The sequence below is a fragment of the Somniosus microcephalus genome, chromosome 1, assembly GCF_052327205.1.
Source record: "Somniosus microcephalus isolate GS21.2 chromosome 1, FLI_Smic_1.0, whole genome shotgun sequence".
In the NCBI taxonomy this organism is placed as follows: domain Eukaryota; kingdom Metazoa; phylum Chordata; class Chondrichthyes; order Squaliformes; family Somniosidae; genus Somniosus; species Somniosus microcephalus.
The window spans coordinates 143,227,336-143,252,098 of record NC_140987.1 but is presented as its reverse complement, the minus strand read 5'-3'; the positions used below and the strand labels follow the sequence as shown (position 1 = coordinate 143,252,098).

The 24,763-nt window shown below is 47.5% G+C and overlaps 1 protein-coding gene across 1 annotated transcript in view; it reads left to right on the top strand.

Moving 5' to 3' along the window:
* The window catches only part of tmc1 (transmembrane channel-like 1), a 198,277-nt gene that overhangs the window by 133,418 nt on the left and 40,096 nt on the right, over positions 1–24,763 (top strand). The window contains exon 10 of the mRNA XM_085964613.1: positions 20,130–20,274. Coding sequence (XP_085820739.1) covers positions 20,130–20,274 — 145 coding nt within the window. The remainder of the gene's footprint in view (positions 1–20,129; positions 20,275–24,763) is intronic.

Here is a 24,763-nt window from a genome sequence, read left to right as displayed (position 1 = left end):
TTTCTAGTTTCTCTCTCAATGGCAGAATTTGTTACTGGTAGACATTCGACTATGGTAGAGTGGAAAATTTCCACTGGGTCTACGGTAGGTGCCTCTTCTACAATTGGTACTGGTAGGCGCGATAAACCGTCAGCATTTCCATGCTGTTTTGATCCTTTGTATTCTATGTTATATTGGTGTGCCCCTAGAAAAAGGGACCATCTCTGTAGCCTTTGCGCTGTCATAATGGGAACACCCTTTTTAGGGTTGAATATGGAGATGAGGGGTTGATGGTCAGTCAGCAAGGTAAATTTTTGTCCGTGTAGGTAATGGCTGAATTTCTTCACTCCCCATACCAGGCTGAGTGCTTCCCTGTCGATTTGGGCATAGTTACGCTCAGCTGAGTTCAATGAGCGTGACGCAAAAGCTATCGGCCGCTCCGAGCCATCAGGGAATCTATGCGATAATACCACTCCTACGCCATAAGGGAATGCATCGCACGCCTGTCTGATTGGCAGTGATGGGTTGTAATGAGCCAAAACTTCTTTGGACGTGATTAAGTCTTTGCATTTATGGAAGGCACGTTTACAGTCTTCGCTCCATTTCCAAATTACTCCTGTTTGTAGCAGTTCATTAAGAGGGTGCAGAAGAGTTGATAAGTTGGGTAAAAATTCATGATAGTAATTTATTAATCCCAGGAACGACCTTAATTGTGAAACATTTTCAGTTGCTGGGGCTTTTATGACCGCTTCAATTTTTTCAGGTGACTTATGCAACCCTTCCTTATTAATTATGTGGCCACAATATGATATTTGATTCTGGAAAAATTCGCATTTGGGGCGATTTGCTCGTAGGCCCCGTTCTCTCAGCCTAGTGAGCACCTGCTCCAAATTGGCAAGGTGCTCGTTGTCATTTTCTCCTGTTACAAGGATGTTGTCTAGGTAGCATTGAGTCCCCGGAATCCCTTGGAGGACTTGCTCCATAGCTCTTTGCCAGATAGCTGGAGCGGATGCTACTCCGAAAACCAGTCGATTGTACTGGTACAGGACTTTGTGTGTATTTATCGTGAGATACTTTTTAGAGGCCTCTTCAACCTCCATCTGTAGATATGCCTGTGCCAAGTCAATTTTGGTGAAACGTTTCCCTCCGGATAGTGAGGCGAAAATATCTTCTATCCTCGGAAGAGGATACTGTACCATGTGAAGGACCGGGTTTACAGTCACCTTGAAGTCTCCACAGATGCGAATTTTTCTCTGTTCTTCAGATTTATCATTATTCAACGTTTTCTTCATGACCGCGACGATGGGTGTTGCCCACTCGCTCCAATCTATTTTGGATAATACACCTGCCTTTTCCAAATTCTCCAGCTCTGCCTCGACTGCTGGACGAATTGCGTATGGCACTGGTCTTGCCTTAAAAAACTTGGGAATTGCTGCATCTTCCACTTTTATTGAGGCGGTGATGCCTTTCAAGGTTCCTAGTTTCTCTTGAAACCCTTCCTTGGCGTTGGCCAAGATGTCTTTTAATCGTTCAGGTATGACGTCATCGTCATTTTTTTCCTTACTGGTCACCGTCAGTGCCTGAATGGAGTGCCAGTCTAAATGTATCTTCCTGATCCATTCACGTCCCAACAGCGGTGGACCACCATCTTGTAGAACGTATAAATACAACTTCTGTATTTCCTTGCCGTTGTTTACAACAGGCACCCTTATTTTTCCTTTGGGGTATACTTTCTGCCCCGTATATGTTTTCAAGATAATGGATGTGTCTTTTAAAGGTATATGTGGAAATAGCCGCTCGTAATCCCGTCGATTTATGACGGTCAGAGCTGATCCTGTATCTAGCTCCATTTTAACTGGGGACCCTGCTATCGTGAGGGTAACCCAAATGGTCTGGTAATCTTCTTTGGCAATTACTTTATTTAATTTGAGACAGCTTAGTCTCTTGTTTTCGGAGTCGCTATCGCTCTTCTGGTCTTCGGAGCTACTGTCCGTCATCATTTGTACCTTTCTGTACTTTTCTTTATTGATTTTTTTTTTCCTGTCCGTGGATTTTTTTTGCCCAGATCGGCATACCCGTGCAATGTGTCCAATCTTTCCGCATTGCCTGCATGCTTTGTCCTTGAACCAGCAGTCCCTCTGGTCACGGGTGGATCTGCCGCAGCGATAACATCTCTCGAAACCCTGTGTTATTTCATGGGTGCCGAAGTCCTGTGTCTTTTGTTGTATCTCTGCAGCTCCTCTTGTGGCTGCTTCTTATGATACAGCCATACTGAAAGCCTTGTCCAGTGTCAAATCTTTCTCAGAAAGCAGCCTTTTCTGTGTTCCTTCACTTAGGAGACCGCAGACGAATTTGTCTCGAAGATAATCTGCTCGTCCTGCCCCGAATTGGCAGTGCTTTGATAGCTTTCTTAATTTGGTGAGGTAATCAGCGTTACTTTCATTCTTGTGTTGATTCCTCTTGAAGAATTTGAATTGTTCCGCTATCAGCAGCAGTGTTGGGTTTAAGTGCTCCTGTAGGGTATCAACAATTTCCGTAAAATTCTTGTCCTTTGGTTTGGCTGGAGTGATTAAGTTTCGTAACAGCCCGTATGTCTTTGCGCCCATTAGATTTAGAAGTACTGATGCTTTTTTATCATTTTCTATTCCATTTGCGGTGCAATATACCTCCACTCTTTCCACATATTTGGTTCAATCCTCTATATCGTTATCAAAAGCATCAATATTGCCAGCGTTAGGCATCCTGGAAAAAAAATGGCGCTTCCCGCGCTTTTCTTTCTTTCCTGCAGAAAAGATATGGCGCTTCCCGCGCTTCCCCGCTGCTGCTGCCAATGACAATGCTGTTTTCCGCGGGTTTTAAAAAAAAAAAATTTTATTTACAGGTGGAGACTCGTTCCCGCCGGACTCTCTCTGCTAGGTCTGAACGCCGACCTGCTTGCAGCGCCGGCCGTCTCCCGAGTGCTCCCTCCCCGTCTGTTACTGCTTGCCTCCGCCTTCGCTGCTTGGCCTCGCTGCAGAGCCAGCCGATGGAGCCCCAGCCCGATGCCCAGGAAGGATTATTGCAGTACCTGCCACCATCTCGGCTAGCTGGTGAAACCACAGCTTTTTCTTTTTCTTGCTTTTCTTCGACTTTGGACGTCTAAGGAATTGATGTCCTTGAGGTGCTGCCGAATTGCAGGTAAGTCCGTTTCCAATTCGTCGCCACTGTTGTGTCCGTGTGTTAATAGAGACACTGAAGGCAGGAGTTGGTTTCACAAGTGTTTACTGAACTAAGTCTGGAGGTCGACTAACTGATACAACACAATATACAGGCTTATATAGCCTGAGTGGCCATTACCGGCATTACAGTACACAGGGGGCTCTTAAAGGCACATACACTACACAGGAGTTCCTGGGTATGGTAAATTTTTACCATCGTTTTGTTCCCAGGGCTGCACAGCTCATGCGGCTGCTCTACGAGGCCCTCAGAGGGAAGCCGGGAAAGGAGCCCATAGTTTGGATGCCGGAAATGGACCGCGCTTTTGGGGACACGAAGACCGCCCTCGCAAATGCGACAATGTTGGCACACCCCCTGCCAGGAGCCACCATCGCTCTCACGACTGACGCGTCGGACTACACCATAGGGGCCGTCCAAGAACAATGGGTCGACGGCACGTGGCAACCACTGGCATTTTTTAGCCGCCAGCTGCGACTGCATGAACGCCAGTACAGTACCTTTGACAGGGAGCTGTTGGCGTTGTTTTTGGCCATTCGCCATTTTCGTTTTCAGCTCGAAGGGCGCCACTTCACTGCGTTTGTCGACCACAAACCGCTGACATTCGCGATGGCCAAGACTGCCGACCCGTGGTCGGCTCGACAGCAGCGACAGCTTACATTTATTTCTGAATTTACCACCGACATCCGGCACGTGGCCGGCAAGGACAACGTGGTAGCGGATTGCCTTTCCCGCGCCACCGTCCAAGCCGTGCAGTTGGGGATCGATTATTCGAGAATGGCGGCCGACCAAGCTGCTGACCCAGACACTCAAGCCTTTCGTTCTGACTCCGCCAGCCTTCAACCGAAGGGTGTGCCGTTCCATTCAACGGGAACCACTTTACTCTGTGACGTCTCCTTGGGAGACCCCCGTCCGATTGTTCCGTCCACCTGGCGTCGGAAAGTTTTCGATGCCATACACAGACTTTCGCATCCTGGTGTGAGGGGATCGCAGAAGTTGCTAGCATCCAAATTCGTCTGGAGAGGGATGCGCAAGGACATCCGTGACTGGGCGAACACATGTGTGGTTTGTCAACGAGCCAATGTACAACGACACGTCAGGGCCCCCTTGGCCACCTTCGAGGTACCGGAACGTTAGTTCGACCACGTCCATGTCGACCTTGTGGGGCCACTCCCGCCATCGCGGGGTTTCACACACCTTCTGATGATGGTAGATCGCACCACAAGATGGCCAGAGGTGGTTCCCCTGACATCTACCACCTCTGCGGATGTCGCTCGAGCCTTTCACAGAACCACAGAATCACAGAAACCCCACAGTGCAGATAGAGGCCATTTCGGCCCATCGAGCCTGCACCTACACATATCCCACCCGATCCCCGTAACCCCACGTATTTAGTCCCCCTAACACTAAGGGTCAATTTTTATCATAGCCAATCAACCTAACCCGCACATCTTTGGACTGTGGGAGGAAACCGGAGCACCCGGAGGAAACCCACGCAAACACGGGGTCTCGTCATAGGTAGCACGCTTTGGGGTTCTGATGGATATTTCGTCCGACCGCGGTCCACAATTCTCATCTGAGCTTTGGAACGCGGTGGCCTCAGCCTTAGGCACCAAACTCCATCGCACCACGGCCTACCAACCGCAGGCGAATGGGCTGTGTGTGCGTTTTCATCGTTCATTGAAGGCGTCGCTCAGGGCCAGCCTCCTGGACACGGCATGGGTCGATAAAATGTCTTGGGTTATGCTGGGGTTGTGCACGATGCCAAAGGAGGACCTGCAGGCTTCGGCCGCGGAAATGGCTTACGGCCAGCCACTCCGGGTACCAGGTGAATTCCTGCCATCCCCTACACAGCCGTGGTCCGCAGCCACTCAGCGGGAAGCCCACCGGGAAGCGGCCCAGTGCTTCCATCCAGTTCCGACGTCGCAACACGGTTTTCCTGCCTCCCACATTCCAGTGGAGTTGATGAAGGCCAAATTCATGTTCGTTCGTCAAGACGCCCATCGCAGCCCACTCCAGCCTCCGTTTACGGATCCTTTTTGGGTTTTACAGACAGGGGCTAAGACTTTTTTGGTCGGCCTCGGGGGCAGGCCGGACCACATCTCCGTCGATCGCCTCAAGCCCGCGTACTTGGACCTTGAACAGCCAGTCAAGCCCGCTCAGCCACTGCGTAGGGGTCGACCGCTGGCTGCGGTCGCACCTGACCAGGCCGCTATCCCCTCCAGCTCACCAGCTGCTCAGCATTTTCCTCTCCGGGAATTTAGGAGTCGTTCAAACAGGCTTGTCCGACCTCCTCTGCGATTGACTTTCCTTATTAAAGACAATTCTGGGGGGCGTATATGGCAAAGCCACCAAGAGACTCTTGCAGTAATGTATATAATTGCCTTTAACAGGGGCTTGTTACCTTTAAGTGTTTGCTCTGTATAAACAGCACGGGTTCGGTAAAATGGTGATCCAGCACAATGACTTCATCACATAGGTCACGTGACGATCCCAACGGCGGGAAACGTGATGACATCATGACGTCAGAGGGGAGAGGTGTTCCCCCTTAGTCCTCGTGGAACCAGTTGGTGTACAGACCTGTATAGAGTTTCTCCTGCGTTTTTGTTTGTAACTTTTACTAGTGCTTTGAACCACATTTGGTTAACTGCTAGTTTCAGTCTCAGTACTTTCGTTAGGAGTTCAAGCACTCCTACAGGACCCTAATTTAGACAAATTATTCTTGTCTTTAAATGTTGCTCACGTGTGCTACTGCCGCCAACGCAACCTCCTTCCCAATATAGCAGCGGCGCACTTCTGGCTGGAAATGTGCGCCGCTTCCTGCCCACCATACTGGGGGCTAAGTAAGTCTGTTAGTGCCTGAATTTCTCGGCCCCTATTTTGTGGCTGCATACCAAAGTGGTGACCTTGACAGCCATTGACACGTTGGAATTTTAATTAGGAGGCAGTTTGGGAGTGGGGGGGGTGGGGCTGTGGGGGGAGGGAGAGAAGCATCGATCGGGGCTGGAGCGTCGGGTTGGGGGGGGTGTGTGGGGGGTGGGGGGTGGGGTGCGGGGAGGGAAGCATGGATTGGGGCTGGAGAATCAGGGGGAAACATTGGGGCCGGCCTGAGGATCATCGTTTGGGGGGAGAGTGGGACGGGGCTGGCATGAGGATCAATGTGGGGTGGGGAGGGTGGGGGGGGAATGGACAGGATGCATCGGTGCCTGAGGATCATCGTTGAGGGGAGAGTCCAGGAAGGCAATCAGAGGCCAGGTGGTGTATCAGAGGCCTCGTGGGGGGATCGGAGGCCTTGTGGGTGTATCGGAGGTCTCGGTGGGGGGGGGGAAATCGGAGGCCATGAGGGGGGTCTCCGATTGTGGGGGGTGGGTGAGGCAGTGACGCTGGATCCAGCAGGTAAGTGTAAAGGCACTTACCTCCTGTATCCAGCAGTACTCGCCTTATTTTAGCTGGCAGGTTCTCTGAAGCTTGAGAAGTCCGATCAGTTAAAATCGAAAACCTGGTTAAATCTGAGGCACACCAGACTCATTGGCCCAGAAATTTGGGTCGGGGGCTTCCCGCAGGTGTAAGCCCCCGACCTGCACTTACCTAGCGCGCCGGCCGTTGAGCTGTGGGCCCCAGTGGAATTCCGATCCTGGGCCTCCTCCAACTGCTGGCGCGCAGTGCTTGCGTATCCCAGGGGCGCAGTTAGTTCGATGCGTCCCCTGGGATCACGTGGGCCATGGAGAGCCAATCGGAGCAGGGAATGCCCATTCACAAGTTGACCTGTCAAACCTTATAAATACTACGGGCCCCAAAACATCACTAAACCTTCAAATAAATTTTTTTAAAGCACATTTTAAACAATAATTTAAATTTTTGAAAAAAATAATTTTATTTTCTAACAAGGCTAAAAATAAACTTACCTTGTTTTAAAGTATTTAAAAATAATAAACCTGTGGAAAAAATGTTTTAATTTTAACTAATTCACCACTTACCTTGTAAAAAGCAGGCCTTACGCCTGCTTTCTATATGTGTAAATTCTGCAGACTTACCCTCCCGGGAAAACCTGCAAACAAAACCTAAGTTTGATGCACACACGCAGCCTCTCCTGCGCACGATATTGAACTCTGAACCCCTTCTTTCTGGGGAACGGAAGTGCCGGTTTCCCGCGCATGCGCAGTGCATGCAGGAAACCGGAACTTCCATTGGGTCTACGGGTGACTACCCCGTGCGTACTCACCCGTGGAGACCCGAATTTCTGGGCCAATTATAATATTTAAATGGACGACCCACCTCCTGGGAGCAGGTTGGCTGCCCGCCCCGGTCCCGCCTCTGTTAAAACTGGGGGCTGGATTTTACAAACCTCGGTGGGTCTGTGGTGGGTGATGTCAGTGGCGAGTCACAGCCTGCTGTGTAGAATGAATTTCCCGAGACTGGGCTTGTTAAGCCTGCCCAGCGCGTTTCCCAGCCAATTAGACAAAGCGGGTCTGGTGACATAATTTGATGACGCGTCATCAGCTGGTTTCCTTAAAGGGACCATGGCCAACTTTAATTTGACATTTGTGCTGTCAGTGTTCTACAGCATTGAGGTGTTGCAAACACTGACAAGCACTGCACAGAGGCACAGGGCTGCACCCAGGCTCTCCCATGACTCCCTCCATATGCTTATGGAGGGAGTCACAGCACACAGGGCGGTCTTCTTCCCTTCCCTAGGAGATCAACTGAGCCTGGTTGCACATTGCAGAGGAGGGCACAAGTAGGGATTTGGTCAGGAGGACCTGGGTGCAGTAGATCACGAAATGTTTGTACAAAGCCACACTGAACCTCATCCTGCCGTGCCTCTCATCACATCTCCATCACTCTGCCTTCCCTACCCTACTCCTGCACATCCTTACTCACACCAACTTACCTTGCACCTCCACCCATCCTTCTCTATCTACATTATCACAACCTCATCTCACTAGCCACCCCTCACACTCACCCTCATCCTAATGCGATCATACCAACTAACAACACACAAGGGTAGGCACTTGGGTGTTTTATCCAATGTTCATGTAAAGTTTCTGTTAATGTGGTCTCAAAAATTGAAACCTCTATTTTCAACATGTTGCATTCTTGGACAGATTTGTGTGCACTTTTGGAAGTGGTTTAGTGAGTTGCAGTGAATGGTGAGACATAACGGTACCCTCTGCAATGGTGATGAGTGTGAAAGGAATGGCTTGGGCATTGTAGGGATGCTTTATGGTGTTGGTGTGGGGTGGTGCCAACCTGGTGCATCATGTGGCAGCCAGGATGTACAGTGTCAAGTGAAGTAAATCTGGCCATGATGAGGCCATCCCTGGCTACCCAGGCAGCAATGTGCTCGGGTGCTGATGCCCTCTGCCCTGTGCAGCATCAGTTGATTGCGGAGAAGGTTGGTGTTGTTGTTGGTGCTGCTGGTGTGCCTAGTGATGCTGGTGTTGGGGCTGATCGTGGTGGGATTCTGAGGACCAAAGTGAGAGAGTTTCAACGGCACCCATGCAGATGGAATAGAGATGACAGAAGCGATCTGTCAATGGTGGGAGAGGTAATGAGGTCAGACTGGATGGAGACTTGTGTAAAGATTTGCAACATTCTGAATCTGTAGTGGAAATGCAGTTTAGCGAAGCTAGTGGTTAAGGGAACATTTCTCAATCAGCTGGGAGCTTTGACTTGACATTTGAAGCTGTCAACTCATCAGCTGATTAAATGGCCCCTGACCTCCAGCCTCAGCTTTGTATTGATTTCTATGTGGGTTCAATGATGACACATTCATGAAAGAGAATGGCCTAGAAATTGAGTGCCTTTAGAGCCGATTTTGCGGCGCTAGAGGGCCTAGCGCTGCATTTGGCGCCGGCGCCGAAATTGCCTGGGGCCCTTACGCCGCGGTAGACCGGTAGCGCTGCGCCGGCACCGATGACGTCATCGGTGTGCGCAGCGTCCCGGTTGCCATGCCGACGGGCCCCAGCGCCGAAATTCAGTTGCGGCCGCCTCGCCCGTGACAGCCGCAACTAAGACTCTGGCAACAGAGTCTTACGAGTCTTTGCGCCGGCGCATTAAAGGCCCCGCGGCGGCCGGCCGCTTTCCCGCCGGCCGCCTGGCCGCAGCTCCCTCCCCGGACTTCCCCCCCCCCCCCGGAACAGAAGCAAGCCCGGCACTTGTCCGAGGTGCCGGGCTCATTTTTTAAAAGATTTTCGCGGGCCGCGATCGGGTGCAGGCAGCTCCTCCTTAAGGGAAGGAGGAGGCCTGCACTTCCCGAGCCTGCCGCACCGCATCGGGTGCCGCAGCGCCGGAATTGCGGCGCGAAACGGCAGTTAGCGCCGATTTACCGCCGCAAGGACCCTTCAGTAGCGCCGGCAGCCGTTTGGGCGCGGCCCTGCTGAATTTTTGGCGCGCGCAGGGGGACTTAGCGCCGGCACTAACTTCCGGCGCTAAAGCCCTGGCTAAGCCAAAACTCAATTTCTAGGCCAATGTCTTTTAATCTAAAGTATGTTCATCTATGTTAACAGCATTACAGGAGACACCATCTTAGAGATCCATCTAAAACGAAACTAAAACTAAACTCTGCCTCTCTCACATGCCCTCTGCTGGTAAGGCATAAATAATCAAACAGGCAAATATGCTGGTAAGGCATCATAATCAAACAGGCAAATAACATCACTATTTGCTGATATCATTACATCTCCCTTTCTTAAAACAAAAGTATTTTACTTTTATCTAACAACATGTTTTCTTTGTATTACTCTGCATTTTAACTGTAACACTTAATGAACTTACATTATCATTATCATTATCAAGGTTTTTTAACCTTGTTTTGTGTGTTCACATGAAATATGTAAATACACTAGAACTTGAAGAAAGAATAAGATAACATTACTTCCTTCTATAACAAGAGTCCTTAAACTTGCTCAATGAGTCTCTCAGGAGGCTTCATGTGTCTTGAGGATTTTCTGATTGATTGTCCTTGAATCAGAGTTGTTGCCTCAGATGATGATTTCTCAGCTGTGTGATCAGGTTGTTCAACAGTATCAGTCTTTTGACCTGCTGTGTGATCAGGTTGTTCAACAGTATCAGTCTTTTGACCTGCTGTGGCTGGTCCCATGAGAAGATTTCGACGATTTCTTTGCAGAACAGCACCCTCATCTGTCTGAATGGTGTATGATCTTGGTTGAACTTCACTCAGGACAGTTCCCTTCTGAGTCCATATGTTTGTTTTGTCTTTGAACCTTACTTGGTCACCAGTGTGGAGTTCAGGTAGGTTTTGTGTTCCTCTGTCATAGTAGTACTTTTGCTTTTCTTTCTGTTGTTCTTTGAACTTCCTCACTTTCTCCCCCTCTTTTGTTTTCAGGAGGTTCTCCGGGATGGGTAGGTTTGACCTTAGCAGACGTCGCATAAGGAGTTGGGCAGGTGACATACCACACTCGAGCGGCATTGTGCGGTATACAAGCATGCTCTGGTAGAAGTCAGTTCCACTGTCTTTTGCCTTGTACATCAGTCTTTTCACTGTCTGGACCGATTTTTCCACTAGTCCATTGGACTGTGGAAAGTGAGGACTTGACATTGTGTGGACAAAGTCCCACTCTTTGGCAAAGTGTCGGAAAGTTGCATTGTAAAACTGGGGTCCGTTGTCTGTGAAGACCTCGCTTGCCACGCCATGTCTGGAGAATATGGCTTTCATACATGTTATCACAGCATCTGCAGTGGTGGTGCACAGTCTACAAACCTCTGGATACAGGGAGTAATAGTCTGTGACTACAAGATAGTCCTTCCCTTGACATACGAATAGGTCAGCGCCTACCTTCTGGTAAGGTCTGTCTGGCACTGGGTGTGGCTTTAGTGGTTCTACCGGATTGCTTGCTCGATATTTCAGGCATATTGTGCAGTTTGACACCTCATTTGTCACATCTTGGTTGATTCGTGACCAGTACATCACCTCTCGTGCTCTTTTCTTACACTTTTCAATTCCCAGATGTCCTCCATGGATCCTTTTTAGCATCTCTTTTCTCAGACTCTTTGGGATAACTATTTTACTTCCTTTGTAGATGATGTCTTCGACCACTGATAGTTCCGCCCTGCAGTTCCAGTACTCTGCCATGTCAGGTGAGCAGTCTTGCTTCATGTTGGGCCATCCATCCAAGATGCTTTTCCTCAGTCATCTCATTGTTTCATCTTTATTTGTCTCAGTCTTTATGAGCTCCATTTTTGCATCTGCTATGGGCAGTGCACTTGTGATCATGTCCACGTAAGCGTTCACTTTTTCATCCATTTTGGTGTTTGCGGGCTCACTTGGGTCAACAGCTCTGGACAACGTGTCTGCTGTATACATCAGCTTACCTGGTGTGTACGCAACATTCAGTGTATAGCGTTGCAGCCTGATCATCATTCTTTGTATTCTAAGCGGACACCCATTTAGTGGCTTTTGGAACAATGCAATCAAGGGCTTATGGTCAGTCTCTACACTGATTGCTTGTCCTGACACAAACTGGTGAAATCTTTCACAGGCGTATGTGATGCTGAGCAGCTCCTTTTCTATTTGAGCATATCGCGTCTCCGCGTCTGTCATTGAGCGCGATGCATATGCAATAGGTTGCCAGTAGTCATATTTTTGCAGAAGAACAGCACCGAGTCCACTCTGTGGTGCATCTGATGATATCTTGATGGGTCTCGCTGGGTCATAAAACCTCAGAACTGGTTCCTCTGTGAGCAGTTTCTTTAGATCGCTCCATGACTTCTCATGCTCATGATTCCATTCCCATTCTATGTTCTTTTCAGTTAGTCGTCTCAGTGGCGCCATCTTTTCTGAGAGGTTGGATATGAATTTACCCATGTAGTTGGTCATTCCATTAAACCTCTGCACGTCCTTTTTGCATTGTGGCTTTGGCATATTCTCAATGGCGGACACCTTTCTGGGATCTGGTCTGATGCCCTCACCGCTAAGGATATCTCCCACGAATATCAGTTCTGTCACCCCGAGCTGGCATTTCTCTCTATTCAGCTTCAGGTTTGTTTTCCTTGTTGCTTCCAGCACTTTTTTCAGTCTCTCGTCATGCTCAGTTCTCGTGGTTCCCCATACTATGATGTCATCCATTGATGTATCAACTCCCTCCAGGTGCTCATAGACCATATGGATAGTTTTGTGATACACTTCAGGAGCTGAGGCAATGCCAAATGGTAACCTTAGCAATCTGTATCTGCCAAATGGACTGTTGAATGTGCACAGTCTTGAACTTGCCTCGTCCAGTTTCATCTGCCAAAATTCTGATGATGCATCTAACTTGCTGAAATACTTTGCATTTGCAAACTGTGACATGATTTCCTCACGTGTAGGAAGCTTGAAGTGCTCTCTCTTTATTGCTCTGTTTAGATCTCTTGGATCCAGGCAAATTCTGCGCTTTCCATTCTTTTTGTCCACAACGACGAGGGAACTCACCCACTCAGTTGGCTCATCTATCTTCTGAATCACATTCAGGCTTTCCATCCTGTCCAACTCTGCCTTCAGTTGCTTTTGAAGAGCAAACGAAACTTTTCTGCATGGATGTATGACCGTTGGCATGCTTTTATCTACTCTGATCGTGTGTTCTCCTGGAAGGCAGCCTAGACCCTGAAATAGGTCTTTGTACTCTTTCATGAGTTCATCCTAGACTGTCTCTGCTTCGCTTTCCACAACGAGGACTCTCTTTACCAGGTTCAGTCTCTCACAGGCTATTAAACCTAGTATGGCCTGCACATCCTTTGGCACCATGATTAATGCTAGCGTGTGCTCTCTGTCCTTGTGTGTCACTTTGACAATGCATCTTCCTTTCACTGGTATATCAGTACCTGAGTATCCTGTCACTTTCACTTTTATTCCATGTATCTTTGGTCTGGGTCTAATTTTCTTAAAATCAGTCTCTGATATCACATTAACTTGTGCTCCAGTATCCAATTTAAATGGAATGTGTATGTCATTCACTTTTAGTGTCAACATCCAGTCTCTTTTTTCTTCTTTTTTGTTTTCAGACACGACATCCACATAGAACTCCTCTATCTCGCTTTCATCTACTGCATGGACCTTGCTTTGTTGCACTTGGTTCTTGCAGCAACGGGCATAATGGTTGTTTTTGTTGCAACTATTGCATGTTTTACCATATGCTGGACACTTTTTTGGTGGATGCTGTGTACCGCATCGACTACATGACTTTCGATTGCCCCTTTCATTTTTGTTCACTGGCCACGCCTCTTTTTCACTTTGGCGCTCTTTTTGTTAAACGGTTTGTGTCCATTCATTCTCACTGCATCCACGTTGCAGCTACTGTCACTGAACAGCTCTTTTGCCTGCGACTTCACAGTCTCTGTAGCCCTACACAGTGCTATGGCTTTTCCCAGGTCTAGATCTTGCTCTCTTAGCAGTCTTTCCCTTAGACCATTATCTGGAATACCACACACCAGTCTGTCTTTTATCAGCGAGTCTGTCAGTCCCCCAAATTCACATGTTTTGCTTCGGTTTCTCAGTTCAGTCACATACTGATCAATAGTCTCTCCCGTTTTCTGTACACATGTGAAACATCTATGCCTCTCAAACATCACGTTACGTTTAGGTATGCAGTAGGCCTCAAACTGTTCCATTATTTTATCCAACTTCATTTTGTCTCCATCAGCAGCGAATGTGAAGTTATTATACACCTCCAGCGCTTCATCACCCACGACATGTAAGAACACTGACGCTTTCATTTTATCACTTTTCTCGTCAGCTCCGATTGCCGCTAAATACAACTCCAAACGTTGTTTGAACCTCCTCCAATTTTCAGCCACATTACCTGTCAACTGAAGCTTCGCCGGTGGTTGTAAACCTTCCATTTTTTCACTTCGTTAGTGTAGTGTATGTACCCGTCTACCTTTAAGGGAACTATTGAATGTAACCGTTCACCTTTAAGGGAACTACTTTAGGTGTGGCACTATTTGTTTGGCTTCTGTATACTGTAATACCGATAGTGACCACACCAGTATATAAGTGTTGTAGCAGGATTTCTGGGGCAGATTCGCCCGGACCTTCGAATAGTAAAGACTTGTTTGTTTGTTACTTCTGAAGTCTGTGTATTTATTAACTGCACAACCCACAGACTTTACAGTGGCGACGAGTCCGATCGTACCCTGCGGCAAGATTACCAAAAGCAACGAAGAGCGTCGAAGAGAGACAACCGCCCTCGTCGTGCTACCAAAAGAAAACACGAGGCTGCAACAACAGAAAGCAGGAAGACTAACAACAAAAGCTGTATCAGCAACAGGCACTGACTACGCTTCTGCCACGGTGCGGAGTGAGCCGACCAGCAAGAAACAAGGCGGCCGAAGAGACTGTGAGTAGGGGAAGGTGTAGAAGCATCCGGAGGGTAAGGGCAGAGCACTCGACCTCGGTCGAGGGGGGAGCTGTGCCGGCCAAAAGTCGGGTCCAACGGCATCGGGTGACAGCCGGACCGCGATCGGCGGGACAATCGGGGCAGCGACCGCAGCCACGAAGCGCTGAGCCTGTGAGTAGGCACGGGAAGAGAAACCCAGCCGCAGCCGGGGAGGGAAACACCGGTCTGCGAGAGGGCTGGGGAGGCGAACGGGAACCGTGCGGGTGAGAGCCGGGTGCGGAGAGAGAGACTGCGAGGAGCCGGTCCAGCGGCTGAGCTGTTCTCCACCAACGGGGTACTCAGAGCCGGCAAAACCGAACGTGCGGGAGTGGGTGAGAGACACAGCCGAAAACGGGGTGAGAGACTGCGCGAGAGCCAGTCCAGCGGTGAGCTGTTCTCCACCAACGGGGTTCCCAGGGCTGGTAGCATCGAACATGCGGGTGAGAGAGACAGAGCCGGGTACGGAGAGAGAGACTGCGCGAGAGCCAGTCCAGCAGCTGAACTGTCCTCCGCTAACGGGGTGTACCCAGCACCGGTAGAGCCGTGCGGGCGGGAGAAAAAGACATAGCCGAGTAAGGGGAGCTGTGCGGTAGCCAGCCAGCGGCTGAACCTGTCCGCTGAGGGGGAAGCGTACCCCTTCCACCGGGAAGAAACGCGGGAAGCCGCCATTAGGCGGAGAAGACGCCAGAAGCGGGAAACCGCCATTGAGGTGGGCGGGGCAAGAAAGGAAGAGCGGGAAACCGCCACTTTCGCGGGAAAACCGCCATCTTGATTGACATACCGCCATTGAAGTGGGCGGGGAGAGAAGGAAAGAGCGGGAAACCGCCGATTTCGCGGGAAAACCGCCATCTTAGAAACAAATAAATAAATAAGAAATACTGGTGCTGCTCCCAAGGGAAGAAAGATGCCTAAGCGAGGGAATATTAACGACTTTAATTCTGAAATAGAAGACTGGGCCACGTACGTGGAACGCATAGAGATCTATTGCGAAGCCAACAAAATTGAGGAAGACGACAAGGCGATAACATTGCTAAACTCGATGGGGGCAAAAACATACGGGCTCTTGAAGCATCTAATAGCACCAAATAAACCAGCGGATCAGACCTTCGAAGAGATTGTGGCTGTGCTGAAGGACCACTTGAACCCCACACCGCTGATGCTGGCTGAACGATTCAAATTCTACGCAAGAACGCAGAAGAAAGACGAAAGCAATGCGGAATGCTTGGTCGAACTGCGTAGGCTAGCGAAATACTGCCAGTTCGGAGGGAATCTGACAGAAGCGCTGCGGGACAAGTTCGTATGCGGATTGTCCAAAGAAGGGACGCAGAAGCGACTACTGGAAGAGAATGACCTCACACTGGACAGGGCTGTCCTTATAGCTGCATCGCACGAAGCAGCAGCGAAAGGAACGGCGGAAATGCAACTAAAGGCGGCGGCACTCGGGGTGGACCAAATTACTTCAAGCACAACAAAATGCTACCGTTGTGGGAAGACAACGCATGACCAGAATCAATGCTGGTTTAAGAACCAAGAGTGTAGGAAATGTGGCAAACTGGGTCACATCGCGAAGGTATGCCGGTCCGGGAAAAAGATCAATAATCAAAGGAAGCCACCACCAGAAAAGTACAACAAGGTACACAAGGTGGCTGAGAAGAGTTCAGACGAACAGAATTCAGACTCAGACCCAAACAACCAGGAGCTGGGTAGTCTGAGAATCCACAATGTGGGTAAAGAAACGGATCTACAGGCCATCTGGGTCATACTAAAAATAGCTGGAGTCCAAATAAGAATGGAGCTGGACACTGGATCAGCTCTATCAGTCATCAACCGAAGGGACTACCACCGGCTATTCTCTCACATACCTTTAAGAAATACCAAGTTCGTATTACAGACATACACGGGGCATAACGTATACCCCGTGGGGTAAATAAGAGTCAAGGTGAGAGATAGGGGTAAAGAACACCCAAGAATGAGCTTGTACGTATTACCTGAGGGAGGACCACCACTTCTAGGACGGGAGTGGATTAAGAAAATAGACATGGAATGGCATTACCTAAAAGCCATAATGAGGGAGGACTCGGTGCAAGCTATTAGCTCAGATTCTGAAATGGATGATGATAAGACCAAGTCGAAAACGAAGACAGGCAGAAGGACTTATGGTACCAAGAAGAATAAAGCTGCAGAGCAGAACTCCAGGTTGACAGAGAATTCTGAGCCTGTTCAAGCAAAGGATTCATCCATGACGGAAGAACACCGAGCTCGGACGCAAACTTATGTCAAAGTACGACAACAATTAGAACAGTTGAGTGATCGTCTCGTACAGGAGATGAAAAATATGGAAAAGTTCTGGGACACCGAATGGGGGAACCTGGAAAGACTACAGAGACAGCTAGCTCAAGCAGAGAGCGACCATAGAGCCATCATGGCCAAATACCAATCACATTCCCCTGATGCTGTTCAGGAACTAGAATATTTACAGAATGAACCAAAGGAAGAGGAATCTTCAGGGAGCCAGGATTTTATTCCAGTTCTTCTTTACGACTCCTTACAAGCAGAGTGTGAGAAGTTGAAAGAACAGTATGAACAGGCCCAGGCTACAATTCAGAAGGGGGTTAACTCGGCAGCCTCCGAGAAGCTAGTTTCAGTAGAAGCATATGAACAACTAAAGGTTGAACATGAGCAAGAAGTCCAAAGGCTGCAGGAAATTCTTGATGAGCTCAAGGCCAAGACAGACTCATCGATAGAAGCTCCATCCATAGATGAGCAATTAGAGGTGAAAATCATGGCAGAGCTTGAAAGACAGGATGTCCAAGAACTCATAAAAACATTGAAGGACACCCAAGACAAATATGAGGCGGCAATGTCTGAGGTTCAACAACTTGAAGAACAGATTCAACTGGGAATCCTTGCAGTGGAAGAACAGGACACTGTAAGAATGGTCCCTGAACATGAACTAGAGAGCATCAGGGCGCAACTTTTCCGAGCGCTGAAAGCCAAAGTTCAAGAGGAACGTAAGGTGGAAGTATTGGAGAAAGAGGTGGATGAAATGGAGAAGACTCTGATCCACCGTGTTCCCAGGGAAGAGTTAACGGTCGGCCAACTCCTTCATATGCTGAAGGACAAGACTCTGCAAGGGGAACAATCTGAACACGAGCTTCAATCTTCAGGGGGAACGAGTTCGGAGCTCTCAAAAGTCACGGAGATAGCTGAGGTGGCAACACAAATTTTACAAGGATGCCAAAAGTACGTTGAATCACGTCAAGGTGAACAGAAGAAGGTGGAAACCGTTACTTCAGTAGAAGGGTTAAATAGCCTGATAACGCAATTACCGGTGGAAAGGAAGGTATTGAACTCACAAATGAGGTCCGTCGTGAAGGAATGGCAGATAACCCAGGAAGAGCGGGATGAATATGAATGCATGAAGAAGGCTTTTCAAGAAAGATGTTTAGGGAAGGAACCACCGTCAGCTAACGTCCAGACGGGTGAGGAGGAAGAAGAAGTCTCTCTCGCTGGCCTAACTCAGGACGAACCTGAATATTACCATGACCTGTTGAGTGACACTGAATATTATGAGGATGTGGTCTGCCCAGCTTGTGATGAAAACTCTCAAAGTGCTGAAATCCGGATGAAGCACTTAAGGTCTAAGGAACATAGAGAGTTGGTGGCGCTACAGATGGCAGCCGAGAAAGGAGCTCCGAGAGTTTCAAAAAGGCAGAAAAGAAAAAGAAGAAGCAGAAGATAATAACTGTCTAAAATATTAGCACTTCTACCATTCCAGGCGGGACATTATGAAAGGAGCTAAATTAGTTGAAAAACTGGAAAATGTCAAGACAGCCAGTTGGTTGTCAAAGTCCGCACTGCTGGTTCAACAGGACGAAAGTTCAAGCTGCTACGTCAAGAAAAAGGCTATGGAGGAGTCACGCTAGCCAGGTGAACCGGCTACCCCAAAGAAATGTTGTTTGGAACGAGTCAAGATCAGAGACTGAATCTATGAACTGTTTCCGCAGAGACGGAACCTGTGAACTGTTTCCACCGAGATTATATTTGTAAATTGTTTTATATGACATTGACTCCACCGAGACTATAGCTGTAATTTGTTTATGGGAAGTTGAAGATATGTATGTTTAACGGGGACTCTGTAAGTAATAAACTAAAAAGGGAGGATTGTAGTGTATGTACCCGTCTACCTTTAAGGGAACTATTGAATGTAACCGTTCACCTTTAAGGGAACTACGTTAGGTGTGGCACTATTTGTTTGGCTTCTGTATACTGTAATACCGATAGTGACCACACCAGTATATAAGTGTTGTAGCAGGATTTCTGGGGTAGATTCGCCCGGACCTTCGAATAGTAAAGACCTGTTTGTTTGTTACTTCTGAAGTCTGTGTATTTATTAACTGCACAACCCACAGACTTTACAGTTAGCTATTCTCCAATGGCAAATAACGATGTTCTCTTTTGGCTTGCTAATATGTTGAGAGCTGATTTAACTTCAGATTTTTCTTCTTCATCTCTTTCAATCCCGGTTCTGACACCATGTATTGATTTCTATGTGGGTTCAATGACGACACATTCATGAAAGAGAATGTCTTTTAATCTAAAGTATGTTCATCTATGTTAACAGCATTACAGGAGACACCATCTTAGAGATCCATCTAAAACGAAACTAAAACTAAACTCTGCCTCTCTCACATGCCCTCTGCTGGTAAGGCATAAATAATCAAACAGGCAAATATGCTGGTAAGGCATCATAATCAAACAGGCAAATACCATCACTATTTGCTGATATCATTACAAGCTTCACAGACAAGATCTAGGCACAGCGGGAAACTGCTGGGCGACCTGTCAAATTCAAAAAGCTGGGAAAAAAACATTGTTAAGTGGTTGTAAATAAACCACTAATGATTTTAATTGCCTCCCCCGCCGCTGTGTATCGGGTCTGCTCAACCCTGACAGACCCGACATTTGGTAAAGGAGCATGGCGGCGGGTTCACAGCAGGGTCCCGACCCGCTGGGGAAAAAAACACTTTCCCACCCGACCCGCCACCGATCATGCCCGCTGACCTCCTGCAAATCCAGCCCTGGAAGTGGGCGGGTTGGAGTCAGGATTCAATTTTTAACACATTAACCTCCCACCCAACCCCAACCCACATTTTTTTGGGGTTATAATTCCTCCCACAGTGTTGTCCATGCCCAGGTTTGATGTTCGAGTTGTGGCTGCAGTAGGTGACATAGCTTGGTAGCAGCCTCCTTGGCGAAGCAATTCTTCTGTGGAATATTTGGCATTTATAAGTCACCGCATGCGTACCCCCAGGAGGCTACATTAGTTCTGTGTGTTTGTCTGTATTAGTCCATCACAAATTAAATGAACTAAAGTTAATGGAGGCTGTGTGGTTTTACTTTAATCCTGTAGTATCTAAATTACCCCTGAAGATCTAGCAGCTAGTAATGGCTGGACAGTGTTACATCACCTAATGGCATACTTCTTCTTTCTTTGAGAATGATAATAAATTAGCTACAATACAGCATTAAGATAAAGCTATAACACTTCCATGTACTCCTCAGAATGGCAAGCAATGCGAATGAGGAGGGCGGTGGAGACGACACATGTTTTAACTTTAGTTGGAAGATGTTTACAAGCTGGGACTACTTGATTGGTAACGCAGAAACTGCAGACAATAAGTTTGCTTCCATCACAACCAGCTTTAAGGTACTGCATTACTTTGCAGTTGTCATCTATAGGTTGATAAAAATCCATTGGTGAATATTAATGCTTAGCATATTACTTCAGATTTCAAATTATTCTCTTTGGTGAATAGATTTTAGTAATGGTCTGTACAGTAAGTATTAAAGTATATCTATAGTTTGTGCAAATTATTTAATTAATCTGTATATAGGAACAGAGGAACAGGAGTAGGCCATTCAGCCCCTCGAGCCTGTTCTGCCATTCAATGAGCTCATGGCTGATCTGCGACCTGACTCCATATATCCGCCTTTTATCCCTTAATACCTTTGGTTAACAAAAAGCTATCAATCTCTAATTTAAAATTAACAATTAATCTAGCATCAATTGGCACTTGCGGTAGAGAATTCCAAACTTCTACCACCCTTTGTGTGTAGAAGTGTTTCCTAATTTCACTCCTGAAAGATCTGGCTCTAATTTTTAGACTATGCCCCCTAGTCCTAGAATCCCCAACCAGCAGAAATAGTTTCTCTCTATCTACCCTATCTGTTCCCCTTAATATCTTGAAAACTTCGATCAGGTCACCCCTTAACCTTTTAAATTCTAGAGAATATAACCCTAATTTGTGTAATCTCTCCTTGTAACTTAACCCTTGGAGGCCGGGTATCATTCTGTTAAACCTGCACTGCACTTCCTCCAAGGCCAATATATCCTTCCTAAGTTGTGGTGTCCAGAACTGCTCACAGTATTCCAGGTGTGGTCTAACCAGGGCTTTGTATAGCTGCAGCATAACTTCTACCCGCTTGTATTCTAGTCCTCTAAATATAAAGGCCAGCATTCCATTAGACTTTTTGATTATTTTCTGTACCTGCTCATGACATTTTAATGATCTGTGTACCTGGACCCCCAAGTCTCTTTGGACATTCACTGTTTTTAGCTTTTCATCATTTAGAAAGTACCCTGTTCTATCCGTTTTAATCCAAAATGGATGACCTCACATTTGCTTACATTGAAATCCATTTGCCACAGTTTTGCCCATTCACTTAGTCCATCAATATCCCTTTGTAATTTTATGCTTTCATCTACACTGCCTACAATGCCGCCTATCTTTGTGTCATCGGCAAATTTGTATATATGACTTTCTATGCCATCATCTAAGTCATTAACAAATATTGCGAATAGTTGAGGCCCCAACACAGATCCCTGCAGGACACCACTAGTCACATCCTGCCAATTTGAGTACCTACTCATTATCCCTACTCTCTGTCTCAGCCAATTTCCTAACCAGGTCAATAATTTGCCCTCAATTCCATGGGCTTCTACCTTAGTTAACAGTCTCTTATGTCTCTTGTGCCTTCTGGAAGTCCATATAGATAACATCCATAGACATTCCCTTGTCCACTACATTAGTCACCTCCTCATAAAATTCAATCAGGTTTATCAGGCATGACCTGCCTTTCACAAATCCATGCTGGCTCTCCCTGCTTAACTGAAAATTTTCAAGGTGTTCAGTCACCATATCCTTATTTATAGACTCTAGCAATTTCACGACAACAGATGTTAGGCTAACTGATCTATAATTCCCTGGTTTCCCTCTCTCGCCATTCTTAAATAGCAGAGTGACATGCAATTTTCTAATCTAAAGCAACGGTTCCTGAATCTAGAGAACTTTGGAAGAATTTAGTTCAGGCATCTGCAATGTGCTTACCTACTTCCTTTAAACCCTGGGGTGGAAACCATCTGGTCCTGGGGATTTGTCACTCTTTAGTGCCATTATTTTCTTCATTACTGTTATTTTACTTACGCTAATTTTATTGAGTCCCGGACCCCGATTCAATATACTGATACAAAGTCATTGTTCAACATGTCCGCCATTTGCTTATGATCATTGACAGTATCACCGCTTTCAGTTTTTAAGGGGCTAACATTGCTCCTGACTACACTCTTTTTCCTAATGTAATTGTAAAAATTCTTCGTATTGATTTTGATATCCCTTGCAAGTTTCTTTTCATACTCCCTTTTTGCAGCTCTTACTACCTGTTTGTTACCCTTTACTGTTCTTTGTATCTTTCCCAGGATCTGTGCTATATTTTGCATTTTTGTATGCTTTTTCTGTTAGTTTTATGTTGCCCCTTACCTCTTTAATCATCTATGGCTTTTTTGGGGTATAAACTGGTTCTGTATCACATTAGATTCCTTTTTAAACATCTCCCACTGATCTCCTGTCATTTTACCCATTAACAGATTTGTCCCGTCTACTGTGGACAGCCTCTGCCTCATCCCGTTGAAGTCGGCCTTACCTAAATCTAGAATCTTAGTAGCTGTTTCGCATTTCTCCCTTTCAAACGCTATGTTGAACTCGATCATGTTATGATCACTTTTGAATAAATGTTCACACACAGTTAGGCTGTTAGCTAACTCTGGCTCATTACTTATTACTAAATCTAATATGGCTTGCCCCCTTGTTGCCTCTAGGACATATTGTTGTAGAAAATTATCCCGGACACACTCAAAAAATGCACTACATTTCTGACAGGTGCTAGTCCGCTTATCCCAATCTATATGAAAGTTAAAATCCCTCATTAAAACCACTCTGCCTTTGCTACATGCTTGTCTAATTTCTGCATTTTACAATCTAGCACTTCACAGCTGCTACCAGAGGGCCTATACACAACTCCCCCTACAGTCTTCAATCCCTCCCTATTTCTTAATTCTATCCATAGGGCTCAATTTTGCCAGGCCCGAGGAGGCGGGATTGGAGGCGTGTGAGGTGTTAAAATCACAAAAAATGGTGGGTGGCTCCGATACCACCTTCAGCCCGCCTCCGAGCAATTTTCCCAGAATTGCGGTTTCAGACCCCATTTCCATCCCACCTCCAAGAGGCGGGATAGGCCCTTAAGGCCTTTAACAACCAGTTAATTGCCTCTATAATCCCATTTTGAGAGGCCTTTCTGATTTTAACACTTTTCCCCCATCCTGCACGTCTCCTCTGGAACACGCCAGTTAATCCTGGTGGCCTCACAAGTGGATTGCTTACTAACAGCTGCAGCTCCACCATTAAAAAGGAGTTTTCACTAATGATAATTTGCAGGTGGCAGAACTTTGTTGTCTCAGGTCTGGGAAACTTTTAGCAGGCATATTCATTGTTGTGGAAGTTTGGAGCCTGACACCTATCTCCAGCGTGACGTCCTGGGAAACCCCTCTCCCCACCTTGACTGAGCACTTCCTCAACTGAGGCATATACCAGAAGCATGGGAACCATTTATTTCCTTTCCTCCTGGACATCAGATTCAGATGAAGACCAGTCGCGGCAGCAGCAGAACCACGAACAACGGCAGCACCAACAGCAGCAGTAACAACAGGAGTGCCAAGCTGCTGCTCACCCACCTGAAGTTGCACAGGCCAGAAGGCGCCAGCGCGCGACCGCATTGCTGCCCGGGATGCAAGGGACGGACTCATGTTGGACAGATTTGCTTAACCTGCACAATCAAACACTTTTGCCTCGCACCTTCTTACCAGAGCATCAACAATGGACAAGAACCTACGGATTCCTATCACTCTGACCATCATACTGACAATTGTAAGTCGCCCTAAGCCCTCAATGTGGAAGTCCCATTTGCGAGATGACACAGGCCACAACTTCAACAGTTTGCCATCAAATCTGTTTATCATAACATAACAAGGATGGATTGTCAAAAAGCAATACAACAGAACACCCAAGTGACTATCCTTGTGAGTACTTGTGCTTTATCTTCCTCTTACCCATGCTTCTACGTGGTGCTTCCCCTATGGCTTCAGCAGATATGGAAGCCCCTTGCTCACTTTCTTGCTGCTCCTATCTCAACACATTTGGCGGGTGTCCTCTGGGGTTGCGAGCCCATGAGGGCTCGGCAACAGTCTGCTGCTCCTGCGGCTGTGCAGGGGCTGAGACGCCCATCTCAGTTGGGTGAGGACTCTGGTGGAGCTCTGACCGAGGGTTTTACAGTGGCATGGTCATGTGAGCACCTGGAGAGGAGCCCCCACTTCCTTGATGTCTGCCACCAACATCCCTCTCATGGGTCAGCCCCACTTCAGAGCTAGAAAGTGGCTTGACAGCACCTTGCTGTACTGCAGGGGGGCCATGAGGACCCGTGTCTGCACTGGAAGTACTACTCCAGTGGACTTCCATGAAGGCCTGGTTTCTATGCTCAGTAGCTGACCATTGCTCCTCAAGAGATGTCAGTCTATTCTGAACAATGATCATGTTTTCAACACTCTGGCGACTTAGCACCTCCATGGCCATAGCCATCCTCTCCTCTACTGTAGCCATCCTTTCCACGGAGGTTGCCATCCTTTCCGTGGTGATGCGTTCATATGCCAATGCCTCCACAATGACTCTGCTGATGTTCGCGATGGATTCCTCCATTCGCTCTACACTCGCAACGACCCTAGAGCCAAAACCTGCCAGAGACTCTGCACCTGTTCCTGGAGTTCCGGCACCGCTCTCTTTCTGGATGGACCCAGAGGCACAGGGTCG